Source organism: Chionomys nivalis, chromosome 18 (assembly GCF_950005125.1).
Source record: "Chionomys nivalis chromosome 18, mChiNiv1.1, whole genome shotgun sequence".
Taxonomy (NCBI): Eukaryota; Metazoa; Chordata; class Mammalia; order Rodentia; family Cricetidae; genus Chionomys; species Chionomys nivalis.
The window spans coordinates 4,720,822-4,733,065 of NC_080103.1; the positions used below are offsets into that span (position 1 = coordinate 4,720,822).

At 42.6% G+C, this 12,244-nt stretch overlaps 1 protein-coding gene across 5 annotated transcripts in view; it reads left to right on the forward strand.

The window, feature by feature from the left end:
• The window catches only part of Ash1l (ASH1 like histone lysine methyltransferase), a 157,737-nt gene extending 146,536 nt beyond the window's left edge, over positions 1-11,201 (forward strand). For 4 of the 5 annotated variants that reach the window (XM_057793376.1, XM_057793374.1, XM_057793373.1 and 1 more), the window contains exons 21-28: positions 191-277; positions 1,768-1,858; positions 2,993-3,131; positions 3,286-3,458; positions 5,167-5,333; positions 7,323-7,363; positions 8,492-8,790; positions 9,282-11,201. In XM_057793376.1, the coding sequence (XP_057649359.1) occupies positions 191-277; positions 1,768-1,858; positions 2,993-3,131; positions 3,286-3,458; positions 5,167-5,333; positions 7,323-7,363; positions 8,492-8,790; positions 9,282-9,373 (1,089 nt within the window). In that variant the 3' untranslated portion in view covers positions 9,374-11,201. The remainder of the gene's footprint in view (positions 1-190; positions 278-1,767; positions 1,859-2,992; positions 3,132-3,285; positions 3,459-5,166; positions 5,334-7,322; positions 7,364-8,491; positions 8,791-9,281) is intronic. The other variant, XM_057793377.1, reaches the window with a different exon arrangement.
• The last annotated feature ends 1,043 nt before the right edge of the window (positions 11,202-12,244 follow it).

Genomic DNA, 12,244 nt, shown 5'->3' on the forward strand with positions numbered 1-12,244 from the left:
TTGATGTATATACTTTTATTCAGACATTGTTTTCCCCTCTTATCATTTATTTCTGATTTTCCCTCATCCGCTTATGGCTTAATTCTTTTACTTTGCCTCGTCCTGTTGCTTTATTTTTATCACTATCATTATTCTCAGGGCTTCTCTCACTAAGTGTAAATCCCCTTGTCAAGTGTGCCTGTGTTCATAGGTGTGGCAGCACTGTGACTGCATGGGTGTGAACACAGATGTGGAGCACTACCTTTGTGAGCAGTGTGACCCTCGGCCTGTGGACAGGGTAAGCTGATCTAGTTAGATCACATAGATAGTGTGTGATCCTCCTATGCAGAATTGCTCAGGCTCTCCATGCCTCAGCTTGACACTAAGGGTGGGAATTCTCACCCTTGCCTTTCTCAGGAGTGTGACCAAAGGGAAATAGGATGCTTAGGATCTCTGAAAGAAATGATACTGTATAAAGCTGAGTGGTGCTGGTGCATGTCTTTAATCCCAGCAATGGTGAGGCAGAGGCAGGCAGATCTGATTTTGAGGCCAGTCTGATCTATAGAGTTCCAGGATAGCCAGAGATACACAGAGAAACCCTGTCTTAGGGGGGAAAAAAGAAAAAGAAAAAAAAAAGGAGGAAGAAGAAAGAAAAGGAAAAGAAATGGTACTATATAAAACTAAGATTCTTCTTGTTTTGTTTTGTTTTGTTTTGTTTTTGAGTTAAGAGCTCATTGTACAGCCCAAGCTAGCTCCAAATTCACTATTGTCTTGCCTTAGTCTCTCAGTAGTAGAGACAGAGTTCTAAGTGCTGTTTGCCTCAGGTAGTGTGTTGTTGAAAACAACCCTTGACTCAGAGTTATTTCCTGAAGTAAGAGTCAGTGACTTGACCAAGTTGAATGAACTCTTTTCTTGGTATGGCTATATTTGTATGTGTGATCTTGGGCTGCCAGGTTGTCTCAGTGGATAAAAGCTTGTCAGCCTCAGTTACATCCCAGGGATCCACATGGTGGAAAGAGAGAACCGATTTCTGCAAGCTGTCCTTTGACCTCCATACAAGTGCTATGGCAAGCAAGTGTGTAACATACACATACATCTGTTCACACACAGTAAGTGTGTTTTATGATCTCAGTTAAGTCACCTTCATGAAAAGGATTTAGGCAGCACTTTTTTATTTGCGGGGGGGGGGGGTAGGGTTGTTTGTTTGATTTTGTTTTTCGAAACAGGGTTTCTCTGTGTAACTTCCCAGACTGTTCTGGAACTCACTCTGTAGACCAGGCTGACCTCAAACACACAGAGATCCGCCTGCCTCTGCCTCCCAAGTTCTAGGATTAAAGGTGTGGCCAGCTCCGCCTGGTTAGGCAGCGTGTCTTAGCCATGGTGCTATTGTCATATCCAGCTGTACAATTTGATGTTGTGAGGGATGCAGTTTAGGAGGTTCAACTTCCCTGGCCTTGGACACTAAATAGCTGTAAGTAGCCTCCAACACGACTGTCATGAAAGTCACCATTCCACACATTTTCAGATGTCGCTGCCATTGCACAGAGTAGTCTCAGAGCTAATGCTTCATAAAGCGTCCTCTCAGGCTCTGGGCCTGTCGGTCTTGTCATCTACTGCCGTTTCTATGGATTTAAAAGCTAGTGGTTTTCATATTTATAGTGTGTTAAAATGACTTCAGTAACTCTTGAATGGAAATTTTAAGTTTTAGTTCTTTTCCTCTCTTAAATTGAGATCATCAGACAAAGTGTAATAATTCTAGTCTTTCTGCATTGACTTTCTGCTCTTCAGGAGGTACCCATGATCCCTCGGCCCCATTATGCCCAACCTGGCTGTGTCTACTTCATCTGTTTACTTCGAGATGACTTGCTGCTTCGTCAGGGTAAGTTCACAGGCCCAAATCCCACTGATCTTTCTGAGTAGTGGGAAATATATACTCTGTACATGGCCTTATCATTACCCCACTTTCAGTATATACTAACTTGTAGAAATAGCTTTACAAAGGTAATTTTATTTATTTGTTTGTTTGTTTGTTTGTTTTGGTTTTTCGAGATAGGGTTTCACTGTAGCTTTGTAGCCTGTCCTGGAACTAGCTCTTTAGATCAGGCTTGACTCGAACTCACAGAGATCCACCCGCCTCTGCCTCCTCAGTGCTGGGATTAAAGGCGTGTGCCACCACCACCCAGTGGTTTGGTACCTTTTGTTTGTTTGGTTCCTTGATTGTGTTGTTTTTATTGTTCTTTGTGTCTTGTTTTATTGTTGTTGTTGTTTTTGGTTGGTTGGTTGTTTTTTGTTTTGTTTTGTTTTTCCAGACAATAGCTTAGGTAAAGCCTCAAATTCCCAGCTGTCCTCCTACCTCTGCCTCCAAAGTTCTGGGATAATAGGCATTAGTTACTCTGTCTGACTTATACTAATTCTGGGACAATAGGTATTAGTTACTCTGTCTGACTTAATAGTTCTGGGTTAATAGGCATTAGTTACTCTGTCTGACTTATACTAGTTTTATTTTGTCTATTTGCTTGTTTGTTTCTATGCTGATGATTGACATGCTAGTTGAATAGCATGTTATATTCAAGGTCCTTATTGTAATTTTAAACCTAGTAGACCAGATATAGTAGCACAATATCTTTAATCCCATCTGTAGACAGACAGTAGATCTCTGAATTTGAGGCCTGGCTGGTTTACTTAGTGACTTCCAGGCCATGCAGGGCTACATAGGAAGATCTGTCTCAAAACCAAATCTAAAAAAAAAATAGTAAACCTAGTAAAGGAAAACAAAAAAATAGAGAACCTTCTGTACTTAGAGTTGTTGTTATAGGGAACCTTCTGTACTTAGAATTGTTGTTATAGGGAAGGCTGCTGGTTTTACTTTCTCTAGTGCTTGTTCATTTAATGACTGGGCTGTCTGCCTGCTCCCTACGTATTGTTGTAGACGCTGGATCAGATAAAAGGATGCCTTATGGAATACATTCAGGGTTAATATTAATGTTCTCTCTTTTGTTCTGTACATTTCTAGGTGATTGTGTGTACCTGATGAGGGACAGTCGACGCACACCTGATGGCCATCCAGTCCGTCAGTCCTACCGACTGTTATCACACATTAACCGAGATAAACTTGACATCTTTAGGATTGAAAAGCTCTGGAAGAATGAGAAGTATGTGCTGGTCCTCTCCTCCAGCTGTGTCCTCCCAGCAGAGTGCAGTGTGCTGGAGTCTTACTCGTAGACTTAACCTCTCCTTTCTCATTTTCCCTTTTTTTTTCTTTTTTTTCTTTTTTTTTTCTTTTCTTTTTTTTTTTTTTTTTTTAAGAGAGGAACGGTTTGCCTTTGGTCACCATTATTTCCGCCCCCATGAAACCCACCACTCTCCATCCCGTCGGTTCTATCACAATGAGCTATTTCGGGTGCCACTCTATGAGATCATTCCCTTGGAGGCTGTAGTTGGGACCTGCTGTGTGTTGGACCTTTATACATATTGTAAAGGTAAATGATGAAGGCTTATTGAGAGGTGGTCTTTGGGACTGGAGAGAGAGCTCAGCAGTTAAGAGCACTGGCTGCTCTTGCAGAGGACCCAAGTTCAGTTCCCAGCACCCACATGGCAGCTCAGAACCATCTGTAACTCCAGTTCTAGGGGACCCAGCACTTTCTTCTGGCTTCTATGGGCACCAAGCGTACACCTGGTACACATGCATATATATATATATATATATATATATATATATATATATATATATATATATATTTAGGCAGAACATTCACATATATTTTCTTACTCATTTATTCATTCACTTTGCAACAAGACCTTACTAAGCTGCCCTTGCCTGGAATTCACTGTGCGTACTAAGCGGACTTCAATTCCAAAGTCAAATCCAGCTGCCTGAGGTTACAGGTGTATGTACTCCACCATAGCCCTCTGTTCCCTGAGAGAATTATTTTTCTTTTATTGAGTGCTCAGAATTTAAATATTCATAATGCCAGCACCTTTTCCCCCCAAGTGAGTTTGGGGATTGGTCATCAGGCTTGTTGGTCATCACTTGGGCCCAACTTTTTCGTTTCAGACAGGGTTTCTCTGTGTATCCCTGGCTGGCTTAGTACTTAGTACTCACCAAGCTGGCCTCGAACTCAGAACTCCATCTGGCTCTGCCTCCCCAAGTGCTGGGTTAAAAAACATGCACCTTCGCCGCCACCACCCCCAACCTCCCATTCCCCGCACCACCGCCCCAACATTTTAAAATATTGAGCCAATTTCAAAATCCAACTGCATCGCATTTAACTACTTATATACTTAACCAAGCATAAGTATCCTTAATTTAAAACCAGATTTTTTTGAGTTTTACAAAGATTAAATAATACACAAAAGCTCTAGTTTATGGCTAGCTCGATGTGTGTTTGTTGCCATAATTGGCAAGAATTTTGTGACCTTTATCTTTATTTCATTATCATAGCAAAAACTTAACAAGAGTAAGTATTCTGTTCCATACTGACAAACTTCTTACAGCTCTGTGACCATGACTTCTCCACTTAATATAGGGTTAGTTTTCTGGTGTGCTTCCTCGTGTTTATGACTCTTCCTTTCTCATGATTCCCCATGAGCCATTCTGTCCCTCAAAAATTCCTGCAACATTCAGTCTGCATTTCTGAGTTTTTACATTGTTATTTCATTCCGCTGCTGTGTTCCATCTCCTTCTTCCACAACCACCAAATGCTGGCTCTCCAGCCTTTCCTAGTGACTGCCGTGTCTTCTCCCTCAGAGATAGTTGTCCACCAGGCTCCTTCTGGGAACAAAGGAAAATCAGATTTACTGATCTTTGTTTCAGATCTTTTTGTTGTTGTTTTGTGGTTGTTTTTGAAATGGGGTTTTTCTATGTAGACCAGACCTTTCTGGACTTGAACTCGGAGATCTTGCCTTGCTGAAATTAAAGGTGTGCACCACCACTCTCAGGCCTAGATCTATTTTATTTTTAATAATGTGGCTATGTGTAGGTATCTTTGTGTGAGTACTGATGCCTTCAGAGGCCAAAGAGAGGGTGAAAAATCCCCTGGAGCTGCAATGACAGACAATGATGAGCCCTCTCACCTGGGTACTGGGACCCAAACTCTGGTCCTCTGTAAAAGCGCCGTGTACTCTTAGCAGCTGAGCCATCTCTCTGGCCTGAGAAGGCAGATCCTCTAACAGTGTTTGATTTTACAGGGAGACCTAAAGGAGTCAAGGAACAAGACGTCTACATCTGTGACTATCGGCTTGACAAGTCAGCACACCTATTTTACAAGACCCATCGGAACCGCTACCCTGTCTGCACCAAACCCTATGCCTTTGATCATTTCCCCAAGAAACTCACTCCCAAAAGAGATTTCTCAGTGAGTCGTCTTTGGTCTTTTTGTCTTAAGGCAGGATCTCACCGCTTAGTTCAGCTGACATTGAATTTTTAATTCTTTTGCCTTTACGTCCTGGAATTACATGTGTGTGACACTTGGCCTTACTGTTCTTTCCTTTAAAAAAAAAATATGTATACTGAGTGTACACGTGTACAAATGCAGGTGAGAAAGCCAGGAGACTAGCTTTCCTGTTCTATTGCTCTCCATCCTAATCCTAATCCCTCACTGGACCTGGAACCAACAGCCAGCAAACTCCAGTAAACTCCCTTGCTTTTGCCCAGTGCCCAGCACTGGAATACACCTTGCTTTTTTATGTGAGGACTGGGGATTTGAACTCAGATCTTCATGCTTATATGGTGACCACTCCTACCTGCTGAGTATTCTCCCCATCCCCCTGTACATTTCTCTCTTCATAGTCATAATTTGTAAAAGCCAGGTGTGGTGGTGTACTTGGGATGCAGAGGCAGGTGAATTTCTGTGAGTTAAAGGCTAACCTGGTCTACATAGTAAGTTCTAGACCAGCTAGGACTACATAGTGAGACCCCGTCTGAATGAATGAATGAATGAATGAATGAATGAATGAATGAATGAATGAATAAATAAATAAATAAATAAATAAGTCAGAAGGCCAGTGTCCTTGAAAGGTAGTCTGTTTGATTTTATGTTGCAGGCACAGGTCGGCCTCATAGCCACTGTGTTGCCTAGGTTTATGTTGAGTCCAAGCAATCCTAGCTCTTAAAAAGTCCTTTGATGCATTTTCTTTTTTATCTATAAATCAAAAATGTGAGGCATGGCTGGGTGTGAAGATATAGGCCATTAATCATAGCCCTTCGGATGCAGAAACAGGTTGAACACTGTAATTTTGAGGCCAGCCTGGCCTATGTAGCAAATTCCAGGGCAGCTAGAGCTACATAGTGAGACCTTATTTGAAAACAGAGCATAAGACCTGGGAGTTGAGTAACTGGCTCAGCAGATCAGGGTGCTTGCCTCAGAGCAGGAAGGCCTGAGTTTGATTCCACAACCCACATAGTAGGAGAGAACCCTTAACACGTGAGCTGTGGTGCTCATACACCCAAGCATAACATACCAAATAAGTAAATAATTTTAAATGTAAGACAAGATCATTAAATGTAATCTGGAAAGCAGCTCAATGATAGAGTACTTGTTCATGTTTGCATTTTCATTCTCATCTCCTCCCTGGGTATTTTTTTCTAGTTGTTAAAAATACAGACCAGGGGCTGGAGGGATGGCTCAGAGGTAAGAGCAGCCAGTGCTCTTCCAGGGATTCTGTGTTCAATTCCCAGCACGCACATGGTGGCTTACAACCATCTATACTGAGATCTGGTGCCCTCTTCTGGCCTGCAGGCAAAACATTGTATACATAATAAATAAATAAATCTTTTAAAAGAGAAAGAGAAAAAAATACAGACCAATTTTCCTTCATTACTACATAGAATTTTGGTCATTATCATCTCTTTATTGTGATGAAATCCCAGCCGACAGGCCCTCATCCTGTGTCTTCTTTTCAAGCGAGACTGTCAGTCAGCTTTCCTTTCTATGGCAGATTCCCTGCAGTGGTCTGCTTAAAAGAAGGGAAGCTCTGTTCTGGGTTACATTTTCCTAGAGTAGCTGCTGCAGTCCAGGAGCGTGTGGCAAAGAGTGATTCGCCTCACAGCAGTAAAAAGCAAGAAAGGAAGATGTCTGCTGGGTAGTTGTGGTGCACACCTTTAATCCCAGCACTTGGGTGACAGAAGCAGGTTCATCTCTGTGAGTTCCAGGACAGACAGGGCTGTTATACAGAGAAACCCTGTCTCCGAAAGAAAAGAAAGGAAGATGCCATCATCCTAGTATCCTAACTATAAAGAAAAAGATAAAAATAAAAAAGTCACCCAGATTGCCTTTGTTACCCTAATGTCCCCAGATCAGATCCAGCATTAATGTACTCCCCCCCCCTTTTTTTCTTTTCTGCAGCCTCATTATGTCCCAGACAACTACAAGAGGAACGGAGGGCGGTGAGTCCTAGAAGAATGTGAGGGCTCCTGAGGGTTAGCCAAGAGCTAATGTAGAGCAAGAAAGCAAGCAACTGGTCTCCACTACTGGGATTAGCTATTCTCTGTAGGGCAGCTGAGTACTGCCATCACTAAAATGGGGGAGGTGCAGTACACAGTTTTAGCAAGAACACAGTAATGTAAAGATAAGAGAGGCAACCAGACTAGAAGTGGGACTGCAGATGGACTCGGAATCTCTTTCTGGACTGAGCTTTCTCTCTTCTCTGTAAGATGGTGTTGTGTCAACTTTTGATGCCTCTATTAAAGAGATACCAGTCAGTATTGCAGAGTTTGCACTTAGCAGTCTGAACTTAACAGTTTATATTTTTGCGTGTTTTGTAAATCAGAAGAATGTTCCTCATGAAGGCTTTTCTATTTCTGTCAGCTAAGAACATAGATAGCCACTTCTGGAGCTGTAGAAATGGCTCAGTGGTTAAGAGCCTGTGCTGTTTTTGTAGAGGACACGAGTTGTGTTCCCTGTACCTATGTCAGGTGTTCATAGTCTGCTCCAGGGGATCCAGCACCCTCTCCTGCTTCCATGGGCCCCTGTGCTCATGTACATATATATGCATATACATAATTTGAAAGATAACAAATACCCATTGCTTTCTCCATAAAAAAAGTGAAGAAATAGTAGATAACATAAAGAAGTAAAAACCCTCCTAATACTGTTGTGGTAGGACTGTAGGTGTCACAGGGCTGTGCTTCCTTTGTATTCATGAAGCAATCAGAGCAGCTCAGCAGCTTCCCCAGCCTGGTATGTTTTACAGGTTTCTATCTCATTTTTGCTTCAGATTTTTGAGAACAAGATGAAAGGTTTAATTTCACAAATGGAAATGAATTTAATTTCTAAGGGTAGAACACTAACCTAGCGTACACAGGTACCACCATAAAAAGGGAAAATTACATTTCAGAGAAAAGGGATTGTTTATACTATTGCTAACATTCAGATTTCTGAACTCAAGCCAGAGCTCTAATAAACAGACCCCAGGATTTCAAGCCGTCCTTAGGCCTCTAGCTTTCATTTTCCCTCCCTGTCCAAGTGCCTTGCTCAGCTCAGCCTTGTCCTGAAGCCGCATATCCTTTTGGCAGATCATCCTGGAAGTCTGACCGCTCAAAGCCTCCCCTAAAAGACCTAGGGCAAGAAGATGATGCTTTGCCCTTGATTGAAGAGGTGCTGGCCAGTCAGGAACAAGCAGCTAGTGAGACGCCCAGCCCTGAGGAGCCAGAACAGGAAAGAGTCACTACTGACGTTCATAGTGGGAAGAAACCGGAGGAGAATAATCAAGAGCCCGAGTTACCCAGCACACCTGAGGAACGAAGGCACAACCAACGGGAACGGCTCAACCAGATCCTGCTCAACCTCCTTGAGAAAATCCCTGGGAAAAATGGTAAGACTTGGGCTCATAATTAGGCTTGAAGATGAGTGAGTGAGAAGGGAGCACGTGCATGCGTGCGTGCGTGTTCTAAGAAAATGGGTGTGTTGGGGGTAGGAGAAATGGCGGCTCTGCTCTTCCAGAGGACCCAGGTTCAATTCCCAACACCCACATTTGACAAGTCAACTGTCTGTAACTCCAGTTCCAAGAGATCTGACACCTTCACACCAGTGTACATAAAATAAACTTACATCAATTTTAAAAAGTCTCTTCAGCTTGAGGCTGAGCTGAGGTGGTGTCTTCCATACCCTAGAGAGCCACTTTTCTTTTGTGGAGGTGGGGATGGCGGGAGTAGGTCAAAACAAAATATAGGGCTAGAGAAAGACCTAATTGCTTTAGGCCAGAAAAATAAATCATTGTGTCCTTGAGTTCTCCTTAGAGTGCAGATCCAGGTTGACCCGGGTGTAGGAGAGTGATACTTGATGAACACCTTGGTTCTGTTTCAGCCATCGATGTGACCTACCTGCTGGAGGAAGGATCGGGCCGGAGACTGCGAAGGCGCACTTTGTTTATACCAGAAAACAGCTTTCGGAAGTGAAACAAGAACTTGGAGCATCTGGGATCCAGTGAAGCCAACAAGTCCAGTCTCTTGCTCTCTGAGTGTGGACAGGGGCGGGTCCATCCAGGCAAGGGGAGTGGGGTCGTCTTTGACGTTAGGTACTTACTAAACCTTGGAGCTAGTGGAGAGGGGGAAGAAGAGGAAGTAGGCTTGAGGCTGTTGAGTTTACTTCTCCTCTTGATGGCTTTACCGTAAGGGTTACAGTAGGGAGGAGGACCTTGGTAGGAATAGCCAGGAGCTGTTGGTACTTTACAGCAGTTGATACTCCTCACAGCTGGGCTTCTCTGGGCTGTCCCCTAACCCTGCAAGCACTAAAAATGCTGCTTCCTATGACCAGGTATAAATTCAAACTCCAAAGGGAAGGTCCTGGATCCCAGCCCTATCCCATTTCTTCTCTTTTAGCTCTGAGAGCTATGTCGGAGAGAGACCTAAAACAGATGTCGTAGCTGGGGCCTCTCCTTAGTTCCTTGACCAGGGAAGTTCTCTCTCCCTTCTTGCCCAGCCAGGTTAAAGTGATAGAACATGAACTGACTGCTCAGAGCACTTGGAACTGCTGCCGCTCTCCCACCTCTGCTCCCCAAAACAGAGTCAACAGAGTCATGGGCTAGGGGAGGCCCCTATGGGGTCAAAAGGGCAGTATTTGTAATTATTTTTGTTTTACCCTTCATAACCTTGCTGAACCTGTTTTTCCTACTGAGACAGCCAAGCCCCCGCCAGCACACATGCTGCTTCTCTTCCTGTGTCTGCTGTGCAAAAAGAAGACTCACTTCAAAAAACAAAAAACAATTTTTTTTTTTTTTTTTGGTTTTTTTTTTTTTTTGGTTTTTCGAGACAGGGTTTCTCTGTGGTTTTGGAGCCTGTCCTGGAACTAGCTCTTGTAGACCAGGTTGGTCTCGAACTCACAGAGATCCGCCTGCCTCTGCCTCCCAAGTGCTGGGATTAAAGGCGTGCGCCACCACCGCCCGGCAAAAAACAATTTTTTTAAAACTACATAAAAACTCTAAATTTCTCGTATGGTGACACTCACTACAAAGCCGTTGAGCAGTGTGCACTGTCAGCGCTTGTCGCAGGTGTGCAAACACTGCTCTCCTTTCCTCGTTGTGTGGTCCCCATGCCCGTCTCCTCACACCTCCATCCCCTTCTACCTTTCTGAATGACTTGTCACATCCAGGGTCTCCTTCCCTCCCAGTCTCTTGACCAGAAATTAACAGACCATACCATCTCTTTACAAGTAAAATTCAAAAAGCTTTGCTTTGTCTTCTCAGACATATATATGCATATACATTTTAGATGTTCTTATAAGAGAAAAGATGGTTTTTAAATGTGCCAAGTTATGTGTGTATGTGTGTGTGTGTGTGTGTGTGTGTGTATGCTGTGAGATTGGTAAGCAATACATTAGTAAACACGTCCTCATTACTCTTCTGATGCTGGACCAATGATGTCCTAACTGTACATTTCCTTCCCCTTATGATGACGACGCTCTGACTCATTTAGGTAGAAACATTTGACCACCTTTCATTCCATTGATTTTCTTTTTCTTTTTTTGTGTTATTAAGGGAAAAGAGAGAGAGAGAGAGAGAGAGAGAGGAAGGGGATGCCATAGATCCCCTTGAGCAGAGAAAAAGCAAAATATTTTATTAAAGAAAAAAGAGAAATTAAGAAAATAGTTTGGAGTATTTTCTTACTGTAGAGAAGCATTGTACATTACCACAAGACCTGGGTATAAGATACTCACGTGTGGAGCTGGGGTCGCATGTCCAAGCCCATTTGAGTGTTTTTTTGTTTTGTTTTGTTTCTCGTTACAGGAAGTGGGTGGGAGGGAGGGAGGACTAAGGGCACTTTGGGGGTTTCCTTTTAATCAAAAGCAAGAAAATGACAAGAAAGAGCTTAAATTCAATGTTTTCCTTTAATAGTGTTAAACACTAAAATTTTAAAAAAGAAAGAAAAAACTTTGTAAAATGTAAGAACAGAAGCAAAAGACACTACGCTGCCATTTTATCTTTCTTTTGTTGAAAGATTAAAAACTGAAATGTTTTTTAGACAATCAAATGTTAGGTAAGTGCAAAAACTTGTTTTTTCTTACTGGTGTAGAAATTAATGCCTTTTTTATTTTTCAGTTATTTTATAATAACAATAAAAACAACCCCCAGCTGCCAGGTGGGTTTTGGTGTTTGAAATGCGGGGCAAAGCACTACATCACTGCAAATAGATACAGAATTAGTCTGCATGTCTGTAGGCTGTGTGATTGCGGAAAATATAAATGCTGCTAATATATTTCCTTTTTACAGAAAAGCATATCTAAATAGATGATTGTTTTGATGTTAATCTTTGTAAATTATGTATTACCAATTTTAACATTGGATGTAATTGCATAAAAGCTTGCATCTCAATCCTTGAAAGTCTAGCATTAAATGGAAACAACTTTTCCTAACTGTGGAGTGGTTACCTTGCTATTTTTTTGTGCTTCTTTTCTACCCGCCAATATCTCCTAGCACGCTCTCTGTCCGTTTCTAAGAAGATCTCTAACTCTGTCATCAGTATTCTGGGCCCACATTCAATTCTAGGGTCTGACTAGTTGGACTCAGCCTGACCAGTAAGCAGAACGATTCTCCGACCAGACATTCAGCTGTTTGTCAGACATGCTGTGCTATTCTGCATAACCACCTTTTAATACACATTAGCTGGCTTTAACTTAGGGCCACTTTTTTATTTTGAGACAGTGTCTCACTATGTAGCCCTGTCAGGCCTGGAACTCTCGAAATGTAGACCAAGTTGGCCTTCAAAACAGTGCTGAAATTGAAGGCCTGTGCCAGCATGCCTCGCCCCTACTTTCCTTTATCCCAACCCGGG